The sequence below is a fragment of the Narcine bancroftii genome, chromosome 2 (assembly GCF_036971445.1).
Source record: "Narcine bancroftii isolate sNarBan1 chromosome 2, sNarBan1.hap1, whole genome shotgun sequence".
Taxonomy (NCBI): Eukaryota; Metazoa; Chordata; class Chondrichthyes; order Torpediniformes; family Narcinidae; genus Narcine; species Narcine bancroftii.
This window is the reverse complement of record NC_091470.1, coordinates 101,852,046-101,879,990: the sequence shown is the minus strand read 5'-3', so window position 1 is coordinate 101,879,990 and position 27,945 is coordinate 101,852,046. Positions and strand designations below refer to the sequence as shown.

General features: G+C 41.7%; 1 protein-coding gene across 1 annotated transcript; it reads right to left on the bottom strand.

Moving 5' to 3' along the window:
* LOC138752911 (probable G-protein coupled receptor 139) lies at nt 1–27,945 on the bottom strand. The gene is made up of 5 exons (XM_069915523.1): nt 27,841–27,945; nt 17,574–17,712; nt 12,827–12,931; nt 3,300–4,181; nt 1–188 (listed from the first exon to the last, which is right to left on the bottom strand). The coding sequence occupies exons 1-5, from the start codon at nt 27,943–27,945 to the stop codon at nt 1–3; spliced, it is 1,419 nt and encodes a 472-aa protein (XP_069771624.1).

The window sequence follows — 27,945 nt, the reverse complement described above, 5'->3', positions numbered from 1 at the left end:
TCATGGGGGAAGGAAACTCATGAACAAAGTAGCAAACAGATCCATCTGATTCTCTTTCCCAGATGCTGTCTGACTTGCTTGAGTATTTCCAGAATTTTCTGTAATTGCGACTTTTCTTTCTGTCAGATCTTTCACTGAGGAATGTTCAGATAAGGTGTAAATTTCTAGAGACACCTTACTCAGCCTTGCTTTTTAAAAAAAAAAAAAAAATTGTTTTTGGATTATTTTACAAGGTCGATAAATAGTATTGGTTACTTTTGAATTTTGTTCCAGTTGACATTTATTCTGTCTTGAATTTGGCAATATATTTCAACCAGTGTTTCTCATTGTTTCTTGTTTAAGAGACACAGATTCGCCTGTTGTCCACATGTAATTTATTCAATGGCTCTTTACAACTTTTACTCAGTCTTTCAACTCAGATAATCACCCTATTGATCAAGGAAATCAACTGCTGGGTCAGTGCCTCTCCACACCTTGACATAATATTCCTCAGAATTATTCCATGTAATTTGTACACCTGTGATAGTGGTGACTTACTGGTCCATAGATGTTTATTCATCATTTTGAAGCAATAGTGGCACATCAGAAATCTTCCAGTACGAGACCTGTGGTTACAGAGAGCTCAAAAGTTAGAGTGAGAATTTAAGTCATTTCATACTTTCCTTAAAAGCCAAAAATAAAGTGAACTTCATCTGGTAACTTACTTTGAAAGATGCTTGTCCTTAATCATTTCTAAAATTCTCCTTTCCATCAATATCTTCTGCAAAAAATAGATCTAAATATTCAGAACTTTCTGCATCTGCCTCCAAACTGGAGTTGTCTTCAGGTCTTCAATTTGGGACCGTTCTATTCTTTCTAATCTTCTCCCAGCAAGTGGGGTCGAATGCTGCATGTGGGAAAGATTTTCTGTGAATACAACTGGCTTCTCAATTTCCTTTTTAATCTCACTTTTGTATCTATGCACCTCCAGCTTCTCCTTTGGAGAAGTTCTCAGTAATGAAGTAATCTCTTTTTTGATCAGCAAGCTCTGTTCATTTCTCTGCATCTATAGATGTCCTGTCATGGCTATTCTCCTCCCCACCCTCCTCCACCAATGAATGAATCTGCACTTTCTTTTCTTTGATGACTGTAGTGTGCATACTGCCGCAAAGTGTGTAATGAAGACCGCAGTCGAGGAGTCAATGCACTGGCAGCTCTGCTTATATTCTCTCCCTGCTGCTGACAACAGTAGTGACATCACAGCATTACAGATCTCTGATTGGCTGGCAATCTCACCATTGCTCGTTGTTTCCCGCAATGTAGGTGTTCATCTGCATTCATCAGCCATTTTGTGTACCAGGTCATGTCTTTGTTAATGGACCACTACAACTTCTCATTTTTTTACATTCAATTTCAGTCCACTTTTGCTTATCATATCCACACCCAGTGATGTTGACTTTTACCCTGTAACTGAGTATTTAGAGGTGTTTTGGGAAAGATTATTAGAGCAGGTTGCACACAAATATTTTAAAACAGAATATTTTCAGGACTTTTGCAGAGAACTTTTTGCAAAAAGAGCAACAAAGTTGCAGCATACAGCTTGCCTGGGATAGCATGTGATTTTTGCGGGGAGAGAGAACAGTTTTGCTCTCAGAGAGGGAGGTATGAAACAGAGAGAAGGGAGAGAGAAATCAGTTCCAGAAGGACAAAGCTGGCAAACATTTGGAAGACTGCCTGCTAAAAAAAGAAGACTTGTTGTCTGAAAGGTGACCTGAAAGAAGGAGGATCATCTGGAGAACCCTGAAGGGGTAAAAAATGGTTTCGTCAGTGTCTTGGGTAAACTTATACTTCTCATTTTGTTCATTTTAGATTGGTCACAGTGTTTGAGCTACCAAAAGAAAATAGACACACACACCGAGAGCAGTTCAGTTTATACAAATGTTTATTACAAATTCAAAAGCTGATTTCACACTACAATATGCAAGCCCTTCCCAACTATACTTATCAATGCTTGGACTGGTCCCAACTGCCGAAGCGAGGCAATGGCTGCACACTTGTATTAGGTTGTCAGGGCGCCGGTAGCAGCTTCTTCACCTCCCCTGACCGGGACGTTGCTCGGACTCTGGCTGTTCTTCCTTCTTGACAAGGGGTGGTTAACAATTAATCATGCACCTACTCCTTCTAACATTTGTCAGTCAAAATCAAAACTGAACATACTATTCTACAATTTAGAAGATTAATTATTATGGAACCAGGATGTTATGATTTCCTGGTTTATCTCATAGATACAAAAACTTATTAAAACTTCTCGAGCAAGACAGGTTGTGACCAATTCGTCAATTTCAGAGTGTCGCATTTGACAACTGCTTTCCCTGGGCCTCACAGTGGAATTCCATTTCAAAGTGTATCTTCAGATAAATCCCCATGGCTGAATTTAATTACATCTGCTAGTTCTGAAAGTAAGGTGACCTGAGTGTGGACCCAGTGTCGTCAGTTCCACATAAGCAAAAAGCATCTGGGCACATGGTTTTAATCCTCCATTACAGTCAGAAAGACTGATTAAACAGGATTCAGGTGTGGATGTCCTGGAATAAAAGGAATCTCTCTCTGAAGACCAACAAGAACCCACTTGAGTGGAAACCATTTGTCTGTTAAGCACCAAAGCCTGGTGAACTTTGTTAATGCTAACTTCTGTGCACAGTACAAGAATTGCCCACAACTAGTGAGATTGGACTGTGATCCAAAGAACTTTTTAAAGCTTATATACACATTATACACACCTGCGTTTAGTATTAGAGGGGGATTAAGTAGGTTAAGTAAGTCAATAGTAATAAGTTAAGTTTGAATCAGTTTTCTTGTTCAAATATATTTTAAAACTACTTTTGTTTAAGTACTCCTTTGTGTTGTGGTTCATATCTATTCCTGCTTATCTTTTGGGTCCTGTGGACACCGTAACAGCCCAGATTAAAAACGATTATGGTGGCTTAGCTGTGTTAATGGATATGGTGTTCCAGAATATCCAAGTGAACCACACTGTTTTTTAATATGATTTATATGAAATATTTCTACTTTACCAGAACAGTTTACACCCGCTCTTTTTCAGGTTCAGTGCAATAGGTGGTATATATTTTCTTTACCCTTTTAATTTCGTGTCAGATCTAATGTGAGAGACAGAATCAAGTCATTGGATTCATCTACCAATCTTATATGGTTAACCCTCTCTCAGATCTGTTATAAATACAAGACCCCAATGTACAAGAAGAAAATCTGCAATACCAGGTACAGCATTATGTCAGTATTTTCCTATTGACAGAGTTTACCATTCAGGGTAACCAAATATTTTACCCCATTTTTCAGCTCCTGTCTGAATTTCCTCTGTGTCAGTCCATAGATGCATGTGTTGGTGGAGGAACTAAGTAGTTGTAACATGAACCCTGTTTCCTGGTAAATGAATATGGGGTTACTGTAATACTTGTCTGTGTAACTGTAGTTTGTGGTTTGCCATTTTAAGGAATGGATAAAATATGGTGTCCAGAGGACGATGAAATTGCCAGACAGAGCAAAAAGCAAAATCATGGACTTTTTGCGGTTCTCTCTCTCAGGATCATTGGGATTATCCACGTTACTCATGAGTGCCCTACGGACTTTATTGGACTTTATGATGTGTTTGACGGTAAGTGCATTGAGCAGAAGGATGAGGACGATTGGTACCAAAGGATTTAAAATGCTGCTGAACCACTCCATTGCTGCCCACCAGGGTGAGGTAAGGTAGGCAGCAGTCAAAATGCATAAATAAGGGATGTGGTCAATTAGGTATTTGGATTCAAACACAAAGTAAAAAGGGGCACTCCGCAAACAGGCTAGAGCAACCACCAGTGCTATAACCACACTTGTTGTCCTTGGGGTACAATACCTGGCTCTCATATTTGGACATGAAATGGCCACAAAGCGATCGAAGGTGAAAGCGACTGTAAACCACACAGAGCAATCGAGGGCAGCTACTTTTGCTACTAGTGTCATGGCACAGATTGGCGTGATGAACAAAAAATTTATTGGCAAATAAATGTTGTTAATTCTCTTCAGTATCTCCTCAAAAATCACCACCATGAGATCCGCTACTGCCATGGCGACCAAATAGCGAATGATGCATTTGGAGAGTCCGCATTTCCCCCGGCGCAGGATGAAGATCGCCACCAAGTTCACTGTAACAGTAGAAAAGGAAATGATCAACAGACCCTGCAATTAATCCAATGCAGAGTAAATACAGATGATTGATCAGCATTAAAGAATAAACTGCAGGAGGTGGAAATCTGAAATGAAACAAAACATTCCCGAAACTCCAAATGGGTCAAGAGGCATTTGTGGAGAAAGAGAGAGAGAGGGAGGGAGAGAGAGTGGGGGGGGGGGTGGGGGGGAAGAGAGAGAGAGAGAGAGAGAGAGAGAGAGAGATTTAATGTTTGTCCCAAAGTGGACACAGTAGAACCCCGTTGTAACGCAATGGTTCGGGTCCAGAAAATCTGTTAACGAAGAAAATGGGACCGTGCATAATCAGTCACAAAAACAGCATTTTCAAAAAAAATAAAGACCACCTGTGCAATACCTGTATTCACAATCATCTTTTTTGTTATTTCTTACAATCATCATTTTATTTCTTAAAAAAGTAATTGCCTGTTCGTTGCCTGAACACAGCAGGTCGCAGGTGGTGAGCGAGATCCCAAATGTCTCTGAGCTGGAGGATTTTTATGTGGTCCACTTCCTGGGTCTCCAGGCAATGGAGGTTAATTTTGAGGTACTCAGTGGCTTCGGACACCTTCGGGGTTGAGAGTGGAGGCTCCTCATTTGCGTCCTCCTATGTTTCGGGAACCAGTGCTATAGTAACGTTACGGATGAGCTCCGTCAGGTGCTCACATGACAGGCATTCGTCAACAGAAGAGAACCAGTGATAAAAATCCTCTCTGCTCATTTGAAACAGCCACTGAGCCTCACCCTCCTCCTCAGAAAGGTCAGACTCGGGGGTCAGAGGAGACAGTGAGTCAGTGCCTGGTGTTGGGTGAGAGGAGGAGGAGCCAAGAGACAGTATCAGAGGGTGAGTAGAATAATTTGCTGGACTTACTAGTTTGGCTAGTCCAATCTATATGTAAATTTGAGCTGGGAGTCGAAGGAGGAGAAGCTCGGAAAGAGTGACGTTGAGGTAAGCAGTTAAATACAAGGGCTTACTGCGGCTTGGGCCTACTCAAATCGGGCTGGGAGTCTGAGGAGGCAACAGCTGGAGTTTGAGCTGTGAGTCAGAGGAGCAGGAGCTTGGAGAGAGTGACTGGGTTAATTGGTCAAAGGTTAATTGGTCAAGGTTAATTGGTCAAGGGGCCAGTAAAAGGAGTAAAAGGGGAGGGAGCGGCCAGCGAGGAGTGGCACACTGAGTGAGTGGGGCACTGAAGGAGTGGGACTTGCAGCCTTTGGCTCAACAGGCTTAGGCAAAAGCAGGTGACGAGAAAGGTAAGTGGCATTATTTTAGCTCAGTCATGCCTATGGGGTTAGTGCTTTAAACTGGATGTCAGATGTGGGAACCATGGGTGAGTCCCACCCTCCCAAATAGCCACATCTGCGTCAGGTGCACCGAGATGCTGTTCCTTAAGGACCGAGTTGGGGAACTGGAGCTGCAACTTGAGGATCTACGGCTGGTAAGGGAGAGTGAGGAGTTGATAGATTCAACTTTCAAGGACATAGTTACCCCAAGACCAGACGTGTCAGGTAAGTGGGTAACTGTCAGGGGAGGGAAGAAAAATACCAGGAAAATGGAGAGCACACCTGTGAATATCCCTCTCAGTAACAGGTATATTTTGTTGGATGCTGTTGAGGGAGATGACCTGACAGAATCTGGCAGCAGTGACCAGGTCGATGGCACTGAGCCTAGCATGGTGGACCAAAGGGTAAAGAGGAATGCAGTGGTCATTGGGGACTCCATTGTCAGAAATACAGACAGGACATTCTGTGAGCCAGATAGGTATGCCCGCATGGTATGCTGCCTCCCTGGTGCAAGGGTGCGGGATATCTCAAATCGGGTCCAGGGTATTCTAAAAGGGGAAGGCGAACAGCCTGAAGTCTTGGTACATGTGGGTACCAATGACATAGATAAAAAGAAGGAGGAAGTACTGAAAAAGGATTACAGAGAGCTAGGACAGAAACTAAGAAATAGAACAGCCAGGGTGATGATCTCTGGTTTGCTACCTGTGCCAAGTACAACTGAGGACAAAAATGGAAGGTTAAGAAAAATGAATGTGTGGCTGAGGGGCTGGTGTAAAGGACAGGGTTTTGGCTTCTTGGATCATTGGGATCTCTTTTGGGGAAGGCATGACCTTTACAAGAAGGATGGGTTACACCTAAACCCAAAAGGGGTCAATATATTGGCAGCTAGGTTTGGTACAGCCATCGGGTGCGATTTAAACTAATTTGGCAGGGGGGTGGGATAAAACAGGAAAAGTTAGGTTAGGCAGCAAAAGTAAAAAATCAGAAAGAGCAAGGAGGGTGAAAAAAGCAAATCTGAAGGCTTTATATCTTAATGCAAGAAGCATTCGGAACAAGGTAGATAAATTGGCTGTGGAAATTGAGATAAACAAATATATTTGATTGGGATTACAGAAACATGGCTGCAGGGTGGGCAAGCCTGGGAACTTAACATCCCGGGGTATACGATATTTAGGAGGGATCGGCAAGAAAGAAAAGGGGGTGGGGTGGTATTGATGGTGAGAGAAGGGACCGACACGATTGACAGAAAGGATATCAACTCGGAAGATGCGGAATCTATATGGGTAGAACTGAGGAATAGCAAGGGGAGGAAAACTTTAGTGGGGGTGGTATATGGGCCTCCAAGTAGTAGTATAGAGGTGAGGGAAGGCATTAAAAAAGAAATTAGAAAAGGGTGCAATAAGGGAACAGCTGTCATCATGGGAGACTTTAATTTGCATATAGATTGGACTAGCCAAATTAGTAAAAATACTGAGGAGGAGGAATTCCTTGAATGTTTACGGGACGGTTATCTAGACCAATATGTCGAGGAACCAACTCGGGAGCAGGCCATTTTAGACTGGGTATTATGCAATGATAAGGGGCTAATCAACAATCTTGTTGTACAAGGCCCTTTGGGTAGGAGCGATCACAATATGATTGAATTCTCACTTGACATGGAGAGTGATGAAATTAAAACCGAGACTAAGGTCCTGAATTTAAATAAAGGGAATTATGATGGTATGAGACGGGAGTTGAGTAAGATTGATTGGGTGGTGTTTATGGGGGAGTTGACTGTGGATAGACAATGGAAAGCATTCACAGATCTAATGGAGAAATTGCAAAAATCATTTATACCGGTTTGGCATAAAAATAAACCAAAAAAGGTGACTCAACCATGGATAACAAGGGAAATTAGAGACAGCATTAGGTCCAAAGAGAGAGCATATCAATTGGCCAAAAAAGGTACCACAACTGAAGACTGGGAGCAATTCAAGATGCACCAAAAGAGGACAAAGGGATTAATCAAGAGAGTAAAAATAAATTACGAAAGTAAGCTTGCGGCAAATATAAAAACCGACTGCAAAAGCTTTTATAAATATGTCAAGAGGAAAAGATTGGTGAAATCCAGAGTAGGTCCTTTGCAGTCGGAATCAGGGGAATATATAATGGGGAATAAGGAATTGGCAGATGAATTAAATTCTTACTTTAGTTCTGTTTTTACAAGAGAGGATACATCCCAAGGATGTTGGGAAACATAGAGACTAATGCAAGGGAGGAGCTGAAAGAAATCAGTATCTCCAAGGACATGGTCTTGGGGAAATTGAAAGGATCGAAGGCAGATAAATCCCAAGTGCCTGATAATCTACATCCTAGGGTACTTAAAGAAGTGGCCATTCAAATAGCAGATGCTTAAAGAATTATTTTCCAGAACTCGATAGACTCAGGATCATTACCCATGGATTGGAGGGTAGCTAATGTTACCCCACTATTTAAAAAGGGGGGTAGAGAAAAAGCGGGGAATTATAGGCCGGTGAGCCTTACATCAGTAGTGGGCAAAATGATGGAATCCATTATTAAGGATGTAATAGCGGAGCATATGACTAGAAGAGAAGGGATCGGACGGAGTCAACATGGATTTACAAAAGGTAAATCGTGCTTGACAAATCTATTGGAATTCTTTGAGATGGTGACAGGTAAAATAGATGGGGGAGAGCCAGTGGATGTGGTGTACCTGGACTTCCAAAAGGCCTTCGATAAGGTCTCACATAAACGACTGGCATGCAAAATCAAGGCTCATGGGATTGGGGGCAAGGTATTGATGTGGATTGAGAACTGGCTGGCAGGTAGAAGACAGAGAGTTGGGATAAATGGCTCATTTTCTGAGTGGCAGGCGGTGACCAGTGGGGTACCACAGGGATCTGTACTGGGACCCCAGCTGTTCACAATTTACATTAACGATCTGGATGAGGGGATAGGATGTAATATCTCCAAATTTGCAGATAACACTAAGCTAGGAGGGGTTATGTGCACGGAAGAGGGGGTCAGGAAGTTCCAGTGTGATTTGGATAAATTGAAGGACTGGGCAGATACATGGCAAATGCACCAGAATATGGATAAATGTGAGGTTATCCACTTTGGTAATACAAACCGGAGGGCAGATTACTATTTGAATGGCAATAGATTAAGAGATGGGGAAGTGCAGAGAGACCTAGGGGTACTTGGACACTAGTCTCTGAAGGCAAGCATGCAGGTACAGGAGGCGGTTAAAAAGGCAAATGGTATGTTGGCCTTCATATCAAGAGGGTATGAGTATAAGAACAAGGATACCTTACTGCAGCTGTACAGGGCCTTGGTGAGACCCCACCTGGAGTATTGTGTGCAGTTTTGGTCACCTTATCTAAGGAAGGATGTTCTTGCAATGGAGGGAGTGCAGAGGCAATTCACCAGGCTGATACCTGGAATGGCAGGAATGACTTATGAGGAAAGATTGCGCAAATTGGGATTGTACTCGCTGGAGTTTAGAAGATTGAGAGGGGATCTCATAGAGACATTTAAAATTCTGGCAGGACTGGACAGAATGGATGCAGATGGGATGTTTCCAATAATGGGAAAATCCAGAACCCGGGGCCATGGTTTGAGGATAATAGGCAAACAATTTAGAACCGAGATGAGGAGGAATTTCTTTACCCAGAGGGTGGTGAATCTGTGGAATTCATTGCCACAGAGGGCAGTAGAGGCAGGTTCATTAAATATATTTAAGAGTGAATTAGATATATTTCTTCAAGATAAGGGTATTAAAGGTTATGGAGAGAAGGCGGGGACGGGGTATTCAACTTTAAGATCAGCCATGATCTCGTTGAATGGCGGAGCAGGCTCGAAGGGTCGAATGACCTACTCTTGCTCCTATCTTCTATGTTTCTATGTTTCTATCTGTGAAGATATCGAATCCTTGCTCATTATCATCTTATTCTTCCTTGGTGGATTTTCATCATGGAAAGACTGGACCCAGACCCTTCTCCCAACATTTTCCCACTCACGAGGAGCTGACTGCTGCCCAGCCCTTCCCACTTCATTAATGGCAAACTTCATTAATGTTCATGCTTTTCGGATAGTCTTCAGCGTTATTGATTCGTCAACAATTTGTCTGTAATTCTGCTTAAAATGGAGATGCTCCTCTGATCTAGGGGCTGGATCTTCAATGTAGAGTTTTTTGGGATGTAAGAAACTTGGATCTTTCTGTCACGACTTAATAGTTTGGCAGCTGGCAAGTGGGCGGAACAGTTGTCAAGCAAAAGAAGAGCTTTGGATTCTAGCATTTGCTAATGCAAATGGGTGCAGACAGCAGGGACAAAAGTTTTGTAAGACCAATCCTCAGAGATGGCATTGGTCAACCAAGCATTGCTGCTCTATGTGTACTCAAACAGTAACGACTTCATGTTAACCTGGTGGAAAAAACAGGGGGAGCGAAATTTGCCAATCATGATCAGTTTAACTTGTGGTCCAGTCTTGTTAGCAGAATACAACAATGTCATGCGATCTTTGGATTGATTGAACCCCTCACATTGATGGGCGTCATCTTTGCTGGACAGTGTGTGCTCTGGGATCACTTTGTAGCAGTGGGCTGTTGCATCACAGTTGTTCACTTGTTCTTTGATGCAGCCACCTTCTTCTGAGAAAGTTTTTAGTGCTGCTGGGTGTTCGCTGGTGGTGGCACTTGTCATCTGAGTGGATTTCTCCAGACACTAACACTTGAGAAATCCCATGACAGCGTTTAAACTGGTCCAGCCATCCATTACTAGCTTTGTACTGTGAGCTTTCTCTGATGATCAGCTGGTCAAACTTCTCGGCTTGACCTTTGAGAATAGGCCCAAAAACTGGAAGGCTTTCTGAGCGTGCTTGAATGACCCACTCATACAGGGAGTCATTGAGGCTGACATCTTTGGCTGTCTTCATGCATTTGGCCTTTAGTCCCGTCTCTTCCTCAACTTTCCAAAGTGACGCGCGTAACTTATCTACCTGAGATTTCCAGCCATGGAGTATTGATTCAGGTTCGCCGAGGTCTCATGCAACTTGGGTTTCTCTCTTATTCTTGATTGTATCATGTGTGTGTGAAGCTTATCTTTCACTGAAAAATGATTTCCATCTTCTAACCATGCGTTCTACAATTTCAATTTGAAAAAGAGGAAATAAAAGGTTCCACTGGCTACTCGCGTTAAATCCGGGTTCATGTTCCATCGGGATTCCACTGTGTTTGGTTGTACTTCACACCATGATACCCTGATACTACAAAGGAAAAAGTCAAAGATATGATAACAGCAGCGACTGAAATTTTGAAATAAAAACCGTAATCTTTTGCAGATGGTCCGTACAAAATAGGAGTCATTCAGAATGTAAAAAGGCCCTTTGGCCCATCAGATTTGTGTTGGCCTATTACACCAAGATCATTATTCTTGACCCAAGTTTTCCTCAACTTGACCGATGTTTGACAACTCACCTAACACCACTTGATGTATCTTTCAGATGTCAAAGAATACTGGAGATACCAGAGGAAACAAAAGGGAAACATGCAGACTCCAGACAGACAGTATTGGAGGCCAGCTATGAAAGCAGGTGATGGAGCTCTGAGGAAGAAGCCCTACTTACTGCACCATCGAGCAATGCAGTGTTTAAAAACACTGGAACATCTGTCATTAGTTTCTCCTTGTTAAAACTCAAATTAACTGTGATCATATCAAATAAAAGTTTGTTGTTGTATCCAGAAGTTGTATACAGGATCTGAATGATGGGAATAGAAAAGACAAAAGGGTGGGTGATGTGGTTACATGAGAGAGTGTTGAGCAGAGCAGAATGGTCCTTGTCAGAAATGGACAAGTGGACCAGGGAGTCAGAGAAAAAATGGGGCACCTGCTTACTGAAGGGAAGGAAAGTTTGTCCTGTGGTGGCAACTTAAAAACTGATGACACCAGAGGACACCAAAAGGTGAATGTGCAAACTCCACCCAGACAGTACTGGAAGCCAGAAATGAAAGCAAGTGGATGAAGCTCTGAGGAAGAAGCCCTACCAACTGCAACATTGAGCAATTCAGTTTAAATTTGCTTTGTCCAATGTGAAGAATTCCAAAAGTGAAAAACAGCAGATGAAAATAAACAAGACAAGAAAACAAAGGAGCATAAGTAGGCCATTCAGCCCATCAAGTCTTCCCAGCCATTTAATCATGAGCTGATCAATTTTCCCAATCAGCACCACTGCCTGGCCTTCACCCCATAATCTCTGATGCCCTGGCTAATCAACAACTAGTCAATCTCTGTCTTGATCTTTCAGTTTTCTGAGCACCTTCTGACTTGAAATAGTAACTCACTCACTTCCCTTCTCTGACACCCTTCGACACTGGCAAACTGCTAGAGGGTCCCACAGTGAAGAATGTTACAAAATATTCCAAATTTCCTGTCTCCCATTATTTTGCCAGTGACGTTTTCTTGTGGTCCTCTATCTACTCTCTCCTCTCTTTACTCTTTATATACTTGAAGAAGCTTTTTTGTATCCTCTTTGATATTATTTGCTGGCTGAGTTTCCTACTTCATCTTTTCCATTATGAGTTTTTCAGTTACCTTCTGCAAGTTGTTAAAATCTTCCCATCCTCTATCTTCCCACGAATGTTGGCTTCCTTCTATGCCCTCTATTTTTGCTTCACGTTGGCTTTGACATCTAGAGCAGCCACAGTTTGGATATTTTACCATTTGAATATTTCCTCTTTTTTTGGTATGTATTTATCTTGCACCTTCCGCATTTCATCCAGAAACTCCATCCATTGCTGCTCTGCCGTCTTCCTTATCAATAACCCAGTTCCTCTCTCATGCCACAGTAATTTCTTTTACTCCATTGAACTACCAACACATCTGACTGTATCTTCTGCTTGTTTAAACACAAATTAAATTCAATCATATCAAGTACTTGTTGTTGTATTCTGAAGTTGTATTTGGGATCTAAATTGTTGGAATTGAAAGACAAAAGGGCAGGTGATGTGGTTACATGAGGGAGTGCTGAGCAGAGCAGAATCGTCGTTGTCAGAAATGGACGAGTTGATCAGGGAAACGGAGAAAATGGGGCATTTGCCTGCTGAAAGAAAGGAATGTTAGTCCTGTGGTGGCAACTTATTGCAGGTGGTGGAACTGTAATATCCTTGTTACACATCTCCTTTTGCATTTCTCTATTTCCCAGACACACTCATTCTCTACCTCTATTATATAAAATTGATTATTTGCATGTTGCAGTGTAAGAGGAGAAAGAAACATTTACATGACATTCACTAAACATTGCAGTTTGACTGGTTCCATTAACTTACCTGTAATGCCAACGGCTGCAAGAATGGGATAGTAGATGCGCTCAAACACCAAGATCACTGGATAGTCCATCTTGTGCTTCAACGAAAGTTGTCGACTGCCACAGTCTGAAATGTACCAGTTTAGTTATGCCAGCTCTTTAAGTAGAAATGAATGGTCCTCTGGGACTGTCAGCTGGAGTGCATTTTGCTAAATTCAATTACACAACGTAACTTTATCAAACAAATCCAGAATCTGTTTCACTGGCTATTTTAAAAATTGTTTTGTATTTTCTTCACAAAATACAGAATTTCCAAATAAATCCCCATAAGGCTGCCTCATTAAACACCAGGGGAATTTTACTCCTATTTGCAGATCTTTCCCTCAACCAGCTCTAGACAGCTGTGGTTTCTTTGAAGATGATTCAGAATCAGAGTTTGTAGAATTTACCACAAATATACTAAGTTTCTTAGTATCAGTAAATCCGGTGGAAACCTACTGAGGAACATTAGTTGTGAGATGAACATTGACAATTTAACAAACACTTTATCCACCAATTGCCTTGTTTGCCACATAACTATTGTCAGTTTCATTTTCAGGCCACTTGAGCAATGAGACGAATATATTATGGAATCATATTCTGATTGCATGGTTTCGGTAAAAACCAGGGGAGGCAGCAATTGTGTCATCAATTCATCATGGTGCGCAGACGTGTCAATCATGTCCCAGTCCTGCTCCCACCACCTGGACCATCTGGTGATCAAGTGTCACCCCTTCTAGCTGCTGAGAGAGTTTGCTGCCATCATCCTGGTCACAGTGTAATGTCAGGTTGGCCCTGGAGGGACTAAGCACTGATGAGCAGCCATGAGACTGCACCTCTGGATGCCTTCCTGATCATTGTGGGAGACTTCAATCAGGCCAACCTGAAGAAATCACTAACTAACCACTACCAACATGCGAGACCAGGAAAATCAACACTCAACCACAACACCACCATGAAGAACACACACCACTACTGCATTTCGGCAAGTCTGATCACCTGGGTGTACGTCCACTCCCGGCATACGAGCAGAGACTGAAGACCACAGCACCAGCAGTGAAGACAGTGAAAGTATGGTTGAGGGAGGCCGAGGAGCGTCTGCAGAACTCCTTTGAATCAGTGGACTGGACCATATTCAAGAACTCATCCATAGACGAATGAATATGCAACAGGTGTCATCAACTTCATCAAGACCTGTGTGATTGAGTGTGTGCCCTTGCACACATATTGGGTGTTCCCCAATCAGGAGTCCTGGATGAATGAGAAAATCTGCTACCTCCTGAGTTTGAGAACAAGGTCATTTAAGGCCGGGGAATGTGATCTTTAGAAGAATTTCGTATATGACCTGCAGAATGCCATCTCTGAAGCAAAGTGGCAATTCCAGAGGAAGTTAGAGACAGAGACAGATACACGCCGGCTATGGCAGGGAGTGCAGGCCATACAGCCTACAAAGTGAGGGCAAACACTACAGATGACTGTGATGCTTCTCTACCTGATTAGCTGAATTCCTTCTAATCCCGATTTGAGAACAAGGACCAAGCAAAGCCTGAAAAAGTTGACGACTCTATGAAATTTGTCTCTGAGGGTGACGTCAGAACATTATTCAAGGGGGTGAACCCTCGCAAGGTGCCAGGCCCTGATGGCATACCTGGCAGGGTACTGAAAATCTGTGCCAACAAACTAGCCAGAGTGTTCACGGACATTTTCACCTCTCTTTGCTGCAGTTAGAGGTTCCAACCTGCTTCAAAAGACATCAATCATACTCGTACCCAAGAAGTGTGACCTGCTCAATGACTACCACCCAGTAGCACTAACTAAGACTGTGTATGAAATGTTTTGAGAGGCTGTTTGTGGCCAGAATTAACACGTACCTAAACAAATATCTGGACCCACTGCAATTCACCTATCATTACAATCACTCCACAGCAGATGCAATATCGCTGGCTCTCCACTCAGCTCTGGATCACCTCGAAAACAGCAATTGTTATATACAGCTGCTCTTCATAGACTACAGCTTGGCTTTCAATACCATTATTTCCCTCTGTGCTGGTCAAGAAGCTACAAACTCTGGGCATCTATACCCCACCCTGCAACTGGATCCTTTACTTTCTCATTGGAAGACAACGTCAGTATGAAATGGAAACAGTGTCTCCTCTTCGCTGATTATCACCACAGGCTTACCCCAAGGATGTGTGCTCATCTCACTCCCCTACTCATTATTCACTCATTCACTCAGGCTCAATTCCAATGCTATCTACAAGTTTGCCGATGACATCACAGTTGTCGGACGAATCACAAATAGCAATGAGGAAGTGTACAGGAGGAATCAGATTGTTGAGTGGTGTAATGGCAACAACCTTGCGCTCAAGGTCAGCAAAACCAAGGAGGTGATGGTGGACTTCAGGAGGAAGTCATTGGAACATGACCCAGTCCTCATCGAGGGCTCTGTAGTGGAGAGGGTCTTCAAATGACTGAATGTCAACATCTCCCAGGATCTGTCCTGTCTGCCCAAGTTGATGCAATCACAAAGAAGGATTGTGTTTGGCGATAGTTTGTGAAGTGTCGTTTTTTAAAAAACTTTATTCATTAGTTCAAAATACAGATAATAAGTAACATATAAACTAAACATGAACGATATATTTTATATATAAAAGAAAAAAGAAAGAAAAAGAGAAAAAAAGAGAAGCCCCCCCCTTTCAGCCAACTCTCCTAAGGAGAGTCATAAAGAGAAAAAAAAAGAAAAATTAAACATACATATTAAGATCTAATCAACGTAAATCAAAATGTAAATATTCTGAATATAACAGCCACATTAATAAAAAATCTATAGTTATCACGCGAAATGTGATTTTTTCCATTATTAAACAATATTTCACCTCAAATAAAACCAATATCCGTTTCCCATTTAATTTTAGATCTATCCCAACCCTTTTTATCCATACCATCCTGTAATATTTGATACATAAATGAAATATAACCCTTCTCTGGTACCTTCATAAGAAAAGTCTCAAATTTAGTCATTTCAGGTAAAATCATATCTCTACCAAACACATGCTTTACCAAAGATCAAATTTGATAATAAAGAAACAAAGAATTCTTATCAATACCATAACTGTCCCTCATCTGATCAAAAGATAAAAATTTACCTTCTTTAAGACAATCTCCCAAATTTTCCACACCTTTAAATCTCCAATGTAATAAACTTGGATTATGTATTGAGAAAGAAAGAAGTTGATTATTATACAACGGAGTCAAGGCCGACAATTCACCACTAGAACCTATCATTTTCTTTTTCTTTGTCCATAACTTCAATAAATGTTTTAATATGGCCACATTATGTTGCTGTAACAAATTTACATTCCATCTAAACAAAAATGAATGTATTTCAAATTCAAAAATATTTGCCATCTCAATTTTGGCCCAACTAAGGGGCTGTTCCAAATCCATCAATGAACTAATAAATTTAAGTTGGGCTGCTTCATAATAATTTTGAAAATGTGGTAAATGTAGTCCCCCTAGGTCATATTTCCAAGTTAATTTATTCAAGGCTACTCTTGAACATTTACCACTCCATAAAAACTCCCTAACCATTTTATTCAAATCGCAAAAAAAAATATTATCAAGTAAATACAGAATAGATTGAAATAAATATTGTATACGTGGAAAAATATTCATCTTAATTGTATTTATTATACCCAATAGATTAATAGGTAAATCTTTCCATTTAATCAAATCAGTTTTAATTTTTTTTTATTAACGGAACATAATTTAATTTATATAAAGATTGATAATTGACATCCATGATTATACCCAAATACTTAATTTGATCCATCCATTTCAAATTAAGAATGTTTTTATAAGCTGAATAATCTCCTTCACTCACTGGTAATATTTTGCTTTTTTCCCAATTAACTTTATATCCAGAAAGACGTCCATATTGCATCAAACACTCCTTCAAATGCAAAAATGATTGAGCTGGATTTGTTAGGTACACCAATACATCATCAGGAAATAAATTAATTTTATATTCCTCATCTAAAACTTTCATACCCTGTATCTGTGTATTCTGTCTTATCAACTGTGCCAATGGTTTGATCACTAATGCAAACAAAGCTGGTGATAAAGGACAATTTGACGAGTAGATCAGGTCAGTTTAAATGGTTCTGAAATCAAACCATTCGTCAGTACTCTAGCTACTGGTTTACTATATAAAGCCTTAATCCAACCAATAAAAAAACCAATAAAAACTTAAATTTCTCCAAAACTTTGAACAGAAAATTCCACTCAACTCTATCAAATGCTTTTTCAGCATCTAAAGATATCACCATCAGATGGTCTGAAGATTGTCGAAATCTATTAATCAAACTAATCACACGTAAAATATTATCTGAGGCATATCTATTCTTTATGAAACCTGTTTGATCCATATGAATCAGCTTAGGTAACAACTTAGCTAATCTATTCGCTAAAATTTTAGCCATCTCAATTTGAAGAGGGATAATTTTAATTTTATAATCTACATTCAACAACGAAATCAGTCGATATGAAGATACTTTCAAAGGATTTCTATCTTTCTTTGGAATTACTGTAATTAAAGCACTAGAACAAGACTCAGGCAATTCATAATGTTCTCCAACCTGATGTAGTCCATCTCCAAACACTGTAGAGAGGTCATTGTAAAAAAAATTTATAAAATTCAACCGAAAATCCATCATCACCAGACGATTTACCGTTCGGCATTTCCATCATAGCCATTTTAATTTCTGAGTCAGTAAATGGTGTTCCAACTCCTCTAACATCGGTAAGTTCAACTGTGATTAAAAAAATATCAATTGATCCATTTTCATATTTTCCATAAGATGTAAATAACTTTTAATAAAATGAACAAAATTCATCATTAATTTCACAAGGTTTATACATAATAAGCGAATTCCGTCTAACAGCATTAATATTCCTCGAAATCTGTTCCTTCTTTAATTGTCATGCCAATACCTTATGTGCTTTCTCTCCCCATTCATAATATCATTGTTTAGTTCTGTTAATCATACACTCAAATTGATAAGATTGCAAAGTATTATATTCCAGTTTCAACCTAGACAATTCTATTTTCTAATCTTCTGTAGCGTCTCTCTGAAACTCCTTTTCTAACTCACTAATCCATTTTTCTAACTCGACTGATTTAATCGATTCTTTTTTATTTTAAAAGTATAACTAATTATTTGTCCTCTCAAATAAGCTTTCATAGCGTCCCATACTACAAATTTACTGTGAACAGAATTAGAATTTTCTTTCAAAAAGAAATTAATTTGTTCTTTCAAAAAATCAATAAATTCTGTATTTTTTAACATATATTAAACCTCCAACGATAAGCCACTTGAACTTTCTCAGAAGTTATATATGTAAAGTATAACAAAGAATGATCCGAAATCACCCTGCTTTTATATTCCGCTTGTTGTATTTTCCCCTGTAAATGTGCTGATACTAAAAAAAGTAAATCCTTGAAAATGATTCATGTCTAGCTGAATAAAAGGAGAAATCCTTCTCTGTCAGATTAAGACGTCTCCAAATATCCACTAAGTTGAGATCTTTCATCAACGCTTGAACCTGAACTGCCATTTTAGATTTCTTAACTTTCTTTGGGGACTTATCTAATAAAGGTTCCAAAACACAATTAAAATCACCACCAACTAAAACATTCTCATTAGCCTGACCCAGATATAAAAATGCATCAGAGATAAATGTTTCATCATCTTCATTTGGGGCATAAATATTAAGTAAAGTCCACAATTCACTAAAAATCTTACAATTCAATTTAAGAATACATCCTGCCTTTTCCTCCATTGATTGTAATTCAAAAGATAAATTCTTATGTATCAAAATTGCTACACCTTTAGCCCTAGAGTTAAATGAAGAAGAATATACATGCCCTACCCAATCCCTCTTCAATTTCATACTTTCCTTGACATTCAGATGTGTTTCTTGTAAAAGAGCGACATCAATTTTCATTTTCTTAATATACACCAAAATACGTTTACGCTTAATTTGACTGTTTAAACCTTGAACATTAAAAGTAGCAAATCTCAACTTTGACATATCTACTAATATTACTAAGAACTAATAGTATCTATATATAAAAACTCAAAACAATGTAAATAGGCCCTCCAATAGGAGAAAAAGACTAAATAAAGACTAAATAAAATAAAAATGAAAGAAATAGAAAAAAAGTAAAAAAAAATACCCCCCAAAAAAACTACCAAAAGATAGTAATCCCTAAACCAAACTGGTGGATCACCCACCAGTGCCTGATGACTAATAGAACATAGAGAAAATCTCTCCATCCCCAGCCAAACAAAGAATAACAACAAGATATCATAATGACATAAAAATAAAGTAAGAATAAGAAAGTTCTTCTATTCATCCAAGAGATTCTAAACTCAGTGACTCCATTTCAGGAGAAGTTGGACTCTTTCCATTCCCATTTCTCCCATTTCTACCATTTCTTCCATTTCCAGAACAATCAGATTTTACTTTAGGAGACAATGGTGGACTACGTCTTTGTCCTTGTATATCTGGCAACGAATCAGCAAAAATCATTGCTTCACGCTCATTCTCAAAAAACCGAGATTGAAAGTCTCCACAAAACACCTTCAACACTGCCGGATAGCGAAAAGTAGACTAGAATCAGGATCCACTTCTTGGGAACACGCACCTTCCTCCTGAGAATGAGTAATTCCAGCGATATCCTTCTCCTGGTGGGTAGTAGTCATTTTTTTTCCAGCACCCACAGACAATCTTTGTGGCTTAGACATGGAAAAAAATAAACCTGAAGCTGTAGCAGGCTTTTTAGGCCCTAAATCTTCAACACTCCGAAAATGTAGTTTCTTCTGCACTTGAGGTTTAATCTTTTTACCATTAATGGCCATAACAGTTCCTTGATACTTTAAACTAAGTTTTTAAAAAAGTTTAAACTTAAAAACAAAGAGTCAAAAATGGGTTCTTAAAAGTCTGGCCAGAGAGGTCGAAATTACACATCTAGACTCTACGCCATCTTGCCACACCCCCCAGTTTGTGAAGTGTCTGAGGAGATTTGGATTGTCACGAAAAACTCTTGAAGCTTCTATAGGTGTCCTGTGGAGAGCCTTCTGGCTGGTTGCATCACTGTCTGGTACGGAGGCACTAATTCTCAGGACAAGAATAAACTCCAGAGGGTTGTTAACTCTTCCGACAAAATCACAGGTACCAGACTTCACTCCATCAAGGACATGTACATGCGACTGTGTCTTAAAAAAGTGGCCTCTATCCTCAAAGACCCCACCCCCCCCCACTACCCAGGTCATCCCCTCTTCATGCTGCTACTATCGGGAAAAAGGTACAGGAGCCTAAAGATGAGCATTCAGTGGCACAAGGACAGCTTCTTCCCCGCTGCCATCAGATTCCTGAATGATCAATGAACCAAAGACAGGGCCTGACTTTTCATGCACAATTATTGTTATTTATCTCATTTATCTCTCTTCTTTGGCTTGGCTTCGCGGACGAAGATTTATGGAGGGGGTAAAAAGTCCACGTCAGCTGCAGGCTCATTTGTGGCTGACAAGTCCGATGCAGGACAGGCAGACACGATTGCAGCGGTTGCAAGGGAAAATTGGTTGGTTGGGGTTGGGTGTTGGGTTTTTCCTCCTTTGCCTTTTGTCAGTGAGGTGGGCTCTGCGGTCTTCTTCAAAGGAGGTTGCTGTCCGCCAAACTGTGAGGCGCCAAGATGCACGGTTTGAGGCGTTATCAGCCCACTGGCGGTGGTCAATGTGGCAGGCACCAAGAGATTTCTTTAGGCAGTCCTTGTACCTTTTCTTTGGTGCACCTCTGTCACGGTGGCCAGTGGAGAGCTCGCCATATAACACGATCTTGGGAAGGCGATGGTCCTCCATTCTGGAGACGTGACCCATCCAGCGCAGCTGGATCTTCAGCAGCGTGGACTCGATGCTGTCGACCTCTGCCATCTCGAGTACTTCGACGTTAGGGGTGTAAGCGCTCCAATGGATGTTGAGGATGGAGCGGAGACAACGCTGGTGGAAGCGTTCTAGGAGCCGTAGGTGGTGCCGGTAGAGGACCCATGATTCGGAGCCGAACAGGAGTGTGGGTATGACAACGGCTCTGTATACGCTTATCTTTGTGAGGTTTTTCAGTTGGTTGTTTTTCCAGACTCTTTTGTGTAGTCTTCCAAAGGCGCTATTTGCCTTGGCGAGTCTGTTGTCTATCTCATTGTCGATCCTTGCATCTGATGAAATGGTGCAGCCGAGATAGGTAAACTGGTTGACCGTTTTGAGTTTTGAGTGCCCGATGGAGATGTGGGGGGCTGGTAGTCATAGTGGGGAGCTGGCTGATGGAGGACCTCAGTTTTCTTCAGGCTGACTTCCAGGCCAAACATTTTGGCAGTTTCCGCAAAGCAGGACGTCAAGGGCTGAAGAGCTGGCTCTGAATGGGCAACTAAAGCGGCATCATCTGCAAAGAGTAGTTCACGGACAAGTTTCTCTTGTGTCTTGGTGTGAGCTTGCAGGCGCCTCAGATTGAAGAGACTGCCATCCGTGCGGTACCGGATGTAAACAGCGTCTTCATTATTGGGGTCTTTCATGGCTTGGTTCAGCATCATGCTGAAGAAGATTGAAAAGAGGGTTGGTGCGAGAACACAGCCTTGCTTCACGCCATTGTTAATGGAGAAGGGTTCAGAGAGCTCATTGCTGTATCTGACCCGACCTTGTTGGTTTTCGTGCAGTTGGATAATCATGTTGAGGAACTTTGGGGGACATCCGATGCGCTCTAGTATTTGCCAAAGCCCTTTCCTGCTCACGGTGTCGAAGGCTTTGGTGAGGTCAACAAAGGTGATGTAGAGTCCTTTGTTTTGTTCTCTGCACTTTTCTTGGAGCTGTCTGAGGGCAAAGACCATGTCAGTGGTTCCTCTGTTTGCGCGAAAGCCGCACTGTGATTCTGGGAGAATATTCTCGGCGACACTAGGTATTATTCTATTTAGTAGAATCCTAGCGAAGATTTTGCCTGCAATGGAGAGCAACGTGATTCCCCTGTAGTTTGAGCAGTCTGATTTCTCGCCTTTGTTTTTGTACAGGGTGATGATGGTGGCATCACGAAGATCCTGAGGCAGTTTACCTTGGTCCCAACAAAGCTTGAAAAACTCATGCAGTTTGGCATGCAGAGTTTTGCCGCCAGCCTTCCAGACTTCTGGGGGGATTCCATCCATACCTGCTGCTTTGCCACTTTTCAGTTGTTCGATTGCCTTATATGTCTCATCCAGGGTGGGAACCTCATCCAGCTCTAGCCTTAGGGGCTGTTGAGGGAGCTGGAGCAGGGCGGAATCTTGGACTGAGCGGTTGGCACTGAAAAGAGATTGGAAGTGTTCTGACCATCGGTTGAGGATGGAGATCTTGTCGCTGAGGAGGACTTTGCCGTCTGAGCTGCGCAGCGGGCTTTGGACTTGGGGTGAGGGGCCGTACACAGCCTTTAGAGCCTCGTAGAAACCCCTGAAGTCGCCAACGTCCGCGCTGAGCTGGGTTCGTTTGGCGAGGCTAGTCCACCACTCATTTTGGATCTCCCGGAGTTTGCGCTGAAGATGGCTGCATGCGCGACGGAAGGCTTGTTTCTTCTCTGGACAGGACGGCTTTGTAAGGTGAGCCTGGTGGGCAGCTCGCTTCTTTGCCAGCAGCTCCTGGATTTCCTGGCTGTTTTCGTCAAACCAGTCCTTGTTTTTCCTGGAGGAGAAGCCCAGTACCTCTTCAGTGGATTGCAGTATGGTAGTCTTCAACTGATCCCAGAGGGTTTCAGGGGACGGGTCCGTGAGGCGGGTTGCAACGTCGAGCTTTGCTTTGAGGTTTGCCTGGAAGTTTCCTCTCGCTTCGTCTGACTGCAGGTTTCCAACATTGAACCTCTTTCTGGGGGCTTTATTGTTCCTGGGCTTTGGCTTGAAGTGAAGGTTGAGCTTGCAGCGAACCAGCCGGTGGTCAGTGTGGCATTCCGCGCTAGGCATGACCCTGGTGTGGAGCACATCTTGTTTGTCACTTTCTCGCACCAGGATGTAGTCCAGGAGGTGCCAGTGTTTGGATCGGGGATGCATCCAGGTGGTCTTAAGGCTGTCCCTCTGCTGAAAAAGGGTGTTTGTAATGACAAGTCGCTGTTCTGCGCAGAGCTCCAACAGGAGGCGCCCATTGTCGTTGCACTTGCCAACGCCATGCTTGCCCAGGATTCCTGGCCAGGTTTCTGAGTCTTTGCCGACACGAGCGTTGAAGTCGCCCAGGATGACAACCTTGTCGGCTGTAGGGGTACGTTGGATGAGGTTGCGCAGGTCGGTGTAGAACTTGTTCTTTTCTGCTGGTTCCGCCTGGAGGGTTGGAGCATAGACACTGATGAGGGTGATGTGACGCTTGTTTTGAAGTGGGAGTCGCATGGACATGATTCGGTCCGAGAGGCCTGTCGGAAGGTTTTCGAGTTTGGAGGCAATGAAGCTCTTGACCATGAAGCCTACACCAGATAGGCGTCGTTCATCCGAAGGCTTGCCAGACCAGTAAAGTGTGTAGCCCGCGCCGCGTTCTTGGAGGCTGCCTACATCTGCCAGGCGGACTTCACTGAGAGCGGCTATGTCGATGTCAAGTCTGAGGAGTTCATGTGCAATGAGGGTAGACCGACGTTCAGGTCGGTGGCTGTCAGCCTTGTCTAGCATGGTTCTGATGTTCCAGCATGCTAGCTTGAGTTTGTGATCATCTTTTGAGGGGGAGGACGTCCTCCCCCTCCACGTCCTCCCCCTCTTATCTCATTTATAGTGTTAATATTAATGTCTGCTCTGCGATGCTGCAGCAAAACACCGAATTTCATGACTTGTTCATGACAAAAAAATCCTGATACTGATTATGAATAGCCATGAGGAAATTTACCATTTTTCGCCCAGGATATTGAATTTGCTGTCTTCACATTTTAACCATTAGCTCCCTTTTTTGGTGACAGTGACCTTATTTTTCACTGCTTGCACCTTATGTGAACACAATGTTTTCTTCACATCCTGTCAGCATCTGCATTCTGCTGGTCTAAGGTGCTCCAGCTCACTTCGATTATATTTAAATAAACTGGGTGAGCTCCACATCTCCACTCACCAAGGCCCTGAAAGTCATGCCCTTTGGAATTGGATCTCTGTTGAAATGTACCTCATACCATATTTATTTTATAAATATTCCATTAAAAAAAACCTATTGCCCCAATGTAATGCACGTCGAAAGGACCAAAGACTTGTTGATCCAGACCAAGGCTTTTATTAATCACATGTAGGTTGACCAGTTCAGAATGACCTGGTCTGGCTAGGAGCAATCCTTTAAGATCTGCCAGTAAGTGTGGCTATGCTCTCAGCCAATCACAGTTATCCTACAATACAATCTGTACATATACACATTGGTGATAGAATCTGTACCATCACACCCGATTTACAAGGACTCTGTGATTTCACATTTGGTCATGTGGGGAGTTGACGTCAAAAGAAGTCATTTTCACCTTTGGAATTCAGTTCCATGATCCAGATGTGGACCACAGCTCCAATGGGATCTGGAGCTCAGAGATCCTGATAGAAACCAAAATCAGTATTGATGAGTGGTGAATGCCAGTTGACGGTACTGCCACACTGTTGGTGGCACCTTCTGTATTTTTTTTTTAAGTTGGATAGCACAGCTGAATGGATTATTTCAACTTGAGAACAGAGAACATAGTTCACTGCAGCATAGGACAGGCCCTTTGGTCCTCAATGTTGTGCTGCCCTATATATTCCTACCAAAATAAAATTAAAAGTCTTCCTACCTCATATCCCTTTATATGTCTTTCTTCCATATGCCAAAATGTTTCAGCCTCCACCACCACCTGTGGCCAGTCATTCCACTCATCCACAACTCACTGTGTAAAAAAAAAATACCCCTGATGTCTCCCCTAAATATTCCTCCTTCATTTTGTACAGATAACCTCTGGGGTTTTATGCTCCTGCCCTTGGAGAAAGGCACTGGCTGTCCACCTTATCGATGCCTCTCAGAATCTTGCAGACATCTATTGTAGTGCAACACTATGTGTATACATGTATGTATGTGCTGGATGAGCTGGCCCACCCCCTGAACCTATCACTCCTCTCTCCCAGATATCCACATAAATCCTGTCACGCCCAAGCTCCTCCCTCAGTACCTGCCTTGGAACCGGGCCAATAACATGCAAGCTGTGCTGACATTTTAAGGTGATTAAAGCCTATTAATCACGACTCTCTATCTGATTGTGGTTGCGATTAGTAGTACATCTATGTAGTCACCTCTCATGTTTCTACGCTCCAAAGAGAAAATCCCAAGCTCTGCTAAACCTGCCTCTTAAAACTTATTTTACAATCCAGACAACACCCTGGGAAATCTCCTCTGCACCGTCTCCATACCTTCCACATCCTTCCTGACATAAACAGATCGGAACACAAGAGCAGCTTCTTCCCCTCTGCCATCAGATTCCTGAATAATGAATGAACCAAAGAGGCTGCCTTACTCTTCGTGCCCAACTACTATTTATTTTTTATAGTAATGCCGTAAAATGATTATAATAGGTATGTTTGCACGATGTTGCTGCCGGAAAACACCGAATTTCATGACTTGTTCATGACAATAAATCCTGATTCTCGTTTCTCTCTGAAGTTCCTCTGTGTCAGTCTGTAGAGGCAAGAAGTCTGAAGTTTTCAGTCTTAGATCTTTTTCTCGTCCACAATCCAAATTCAGCAGGTCAATCTTCATGTCCACCTAATAATGGAGCTTAGTAAGTGTCAGTGGTCATTGCGACAAAACTAGCTCAGGTTGACACTTCTGTATCTAAGGGAGAATTGCTAAATGCTGATTTCCACAACTGTTTGGAGCACGATTAATGACTGCAGACTGTCCATCACTGCTGGAGTTAAGGAGTTGAGTAGTTGCAGCATGTAGCCTGTTTGCTGGGTGATGTATTTGGGGCGATTGTAGTACTTGTCTGTATAATTGTAGTTTTTTAACCTGCCAATTTAAGGAATGCACAACATATGTTGTCCAGAGGAGGATGAAAATGGCAGACAGAGTGAAAAGCAAAATCAGGGACTTCTTGCTGTTCTCGCTCTTGGGATCATTTCGATTATCTATGTTATTCATGATGGCCTTGTGGACCTTATTGATTGATGGTATGAGCTTTCAACAAGAGGATGAGTACAATTGGTATAAAAGGCATTAAGATACGGTAAAAACATTCATATGCCGCCAAAAGGGGCAAAGTATAATAGGCAGGGGTTTCGACACAGAAATACGGGATGCTGTTAATTATAATTCTGGACTCCTTCATAAAATAGAAAGGGATGCTCCTCAAACAGGCCAACACCCACATAATTGCTATCACTACACTGGCTATTCTTGGAATATAAGACCTTGGTCTCAGATGTGATAGAGAATGTCAATTCCACAGTATCAAGAAAATGTAAAGTACTTCGCAGTTTTAAATCTAAAAGGTGGTTGTATTTTAACAAAGCTGTTGGTGGGTATCCGAGACTTCAGTGACGCTCACTGGATGGAATATTTCTTTGGAATCTGAAGGATTGTGTGGAATGGTCTCCAGGAGTGTTGACGGGTGAGGGGGTTGAAGTCCTGCTCTGGAGTTGGGAGCAAAAAGCATGTCTCCAAGTTCTGTTACTGAGAGTCTTGTATGAATTTTAATCAAAATCTTTTTTACCAAAAAGAAAATGGTGACTTTTGACACAGCTTAAACCTTTGGGGGAAAGGAAACTCCAGAACAAAGGAGCAATCAGATGCTGCCCGACTTGTGAATGTTTCCAGCATCTTCTGAGTTTAGACTTCTGTAATTGTGTCTTTACTTTCAGTCAGATCTTTCTCTGAGGAGATGTTTAGATACGGTGTAAATTTTGAGGGATATATTACTCAGCCTTGATTTTTAAAAAATTGTTACTGGATTATAGAACATTTAATGAATTTTTTCTGCCCCCCGTTCCCACAGTCCACCAAGGAGCCACCTTAATTCTCTCATTTATTGATCTGTCACTGCTAGCAGACACATTGCTTCAACACACTGCCTTTTACAGGTAGATTGATAATTTTGGATTCTTTATCGTTTTGGGTGAGTTGCCACTTACTGTCTTGAATTTTGAAAAAGTTTGAGGCAATATTTCTTATTATTCCTTGATCGAGAGACACAGATTCACCTGTAGATGCAATGGTATGTTGTCCACATATAATTTATTCAATGTCTGTTTACAACTTTTACCCAGTCTTGCAACTCAGATAATCACCCTGTTGATCCAGGAATTCAACTGTTGGGTCAGTGCCTCTCCACACCTTGACATAATATTCCTCAAAATTATTCCACGTAATTTGTACACCTGTGATGGTGGTGCCTTACTGGTCCATAGATGTTTAATCACCATTCACCATTTTCACGCAATAGTCGTACATCAGAAATCTTCCAGTACGAGGCCTGTGGTAACAGAGAACTCAAAAGTTATAGTGAGGATATGGGCCATTTCATGCCTTCATAAAAGCCAAAAATAAAGTGAACTTCATATGGTAACTTATTTTTAAAGTGCTTGACACTTAACATTTCTAAAATTCTCCTTCTATCAATTTCATCTGTAAAGATAGATTCAGAACTTTCCACATCTGTCTCCACATCTGTCTTCAGGTCTTCAGTTGGAACCGTTCTATTCTTTCTAATCTTCTCCTAGCAAGTGGGGTCAAATGCTTCATGTGAGAAAGATTATTTGTGAATGCAACTGGCTTCTCAATTTCCCTTTTAATCTCACATTTGCATCTATACACCTCCAGCTTCTCCTGTGTGAAGTTCTCAGCACTGCTTTATTGAGCTCCGTTCATTTTTCTGCATTTATGAATGTCCAGTCGTGCTGTTCCCCACACCCCTGACCACTGAATGAAACTTCACTCTCTTTGATGCGTTCTCAATCCTTACCATTGAATTGACTGTTTTCACTCCACTTTTGGTAATCGTATCCACACCCAATGACATTGGCTTTGGTCCAGGTTCAAATGTGTTTAGTGACCCTGCAGTATTCAT

Excerpts from the sequence above, each read along its gene's own strand:
- LOC138752911 (XM_069915523.1), bottom strand. The coding sequence starts at position 27,945 with ATGAATACTGCAGGGTCACTAAACACATTTGAACCTGGACCAAAGCCA. Across the intron at positions 17,713-27,840 it reads TGAAAACAGTCAATTCAATG|TTATTTACATCTTATGGAAA; the intron begins GTAAGGATTGAG and ends TTTTATTAAAAG. Across the intron at positions 12,932-17,573 it reads TATGATGGAAATGCCGAACG|ACTGTGGCAGTCGACAACTT; the intron begins GTAAATCGTCTG and ends GGTACATTTCAG.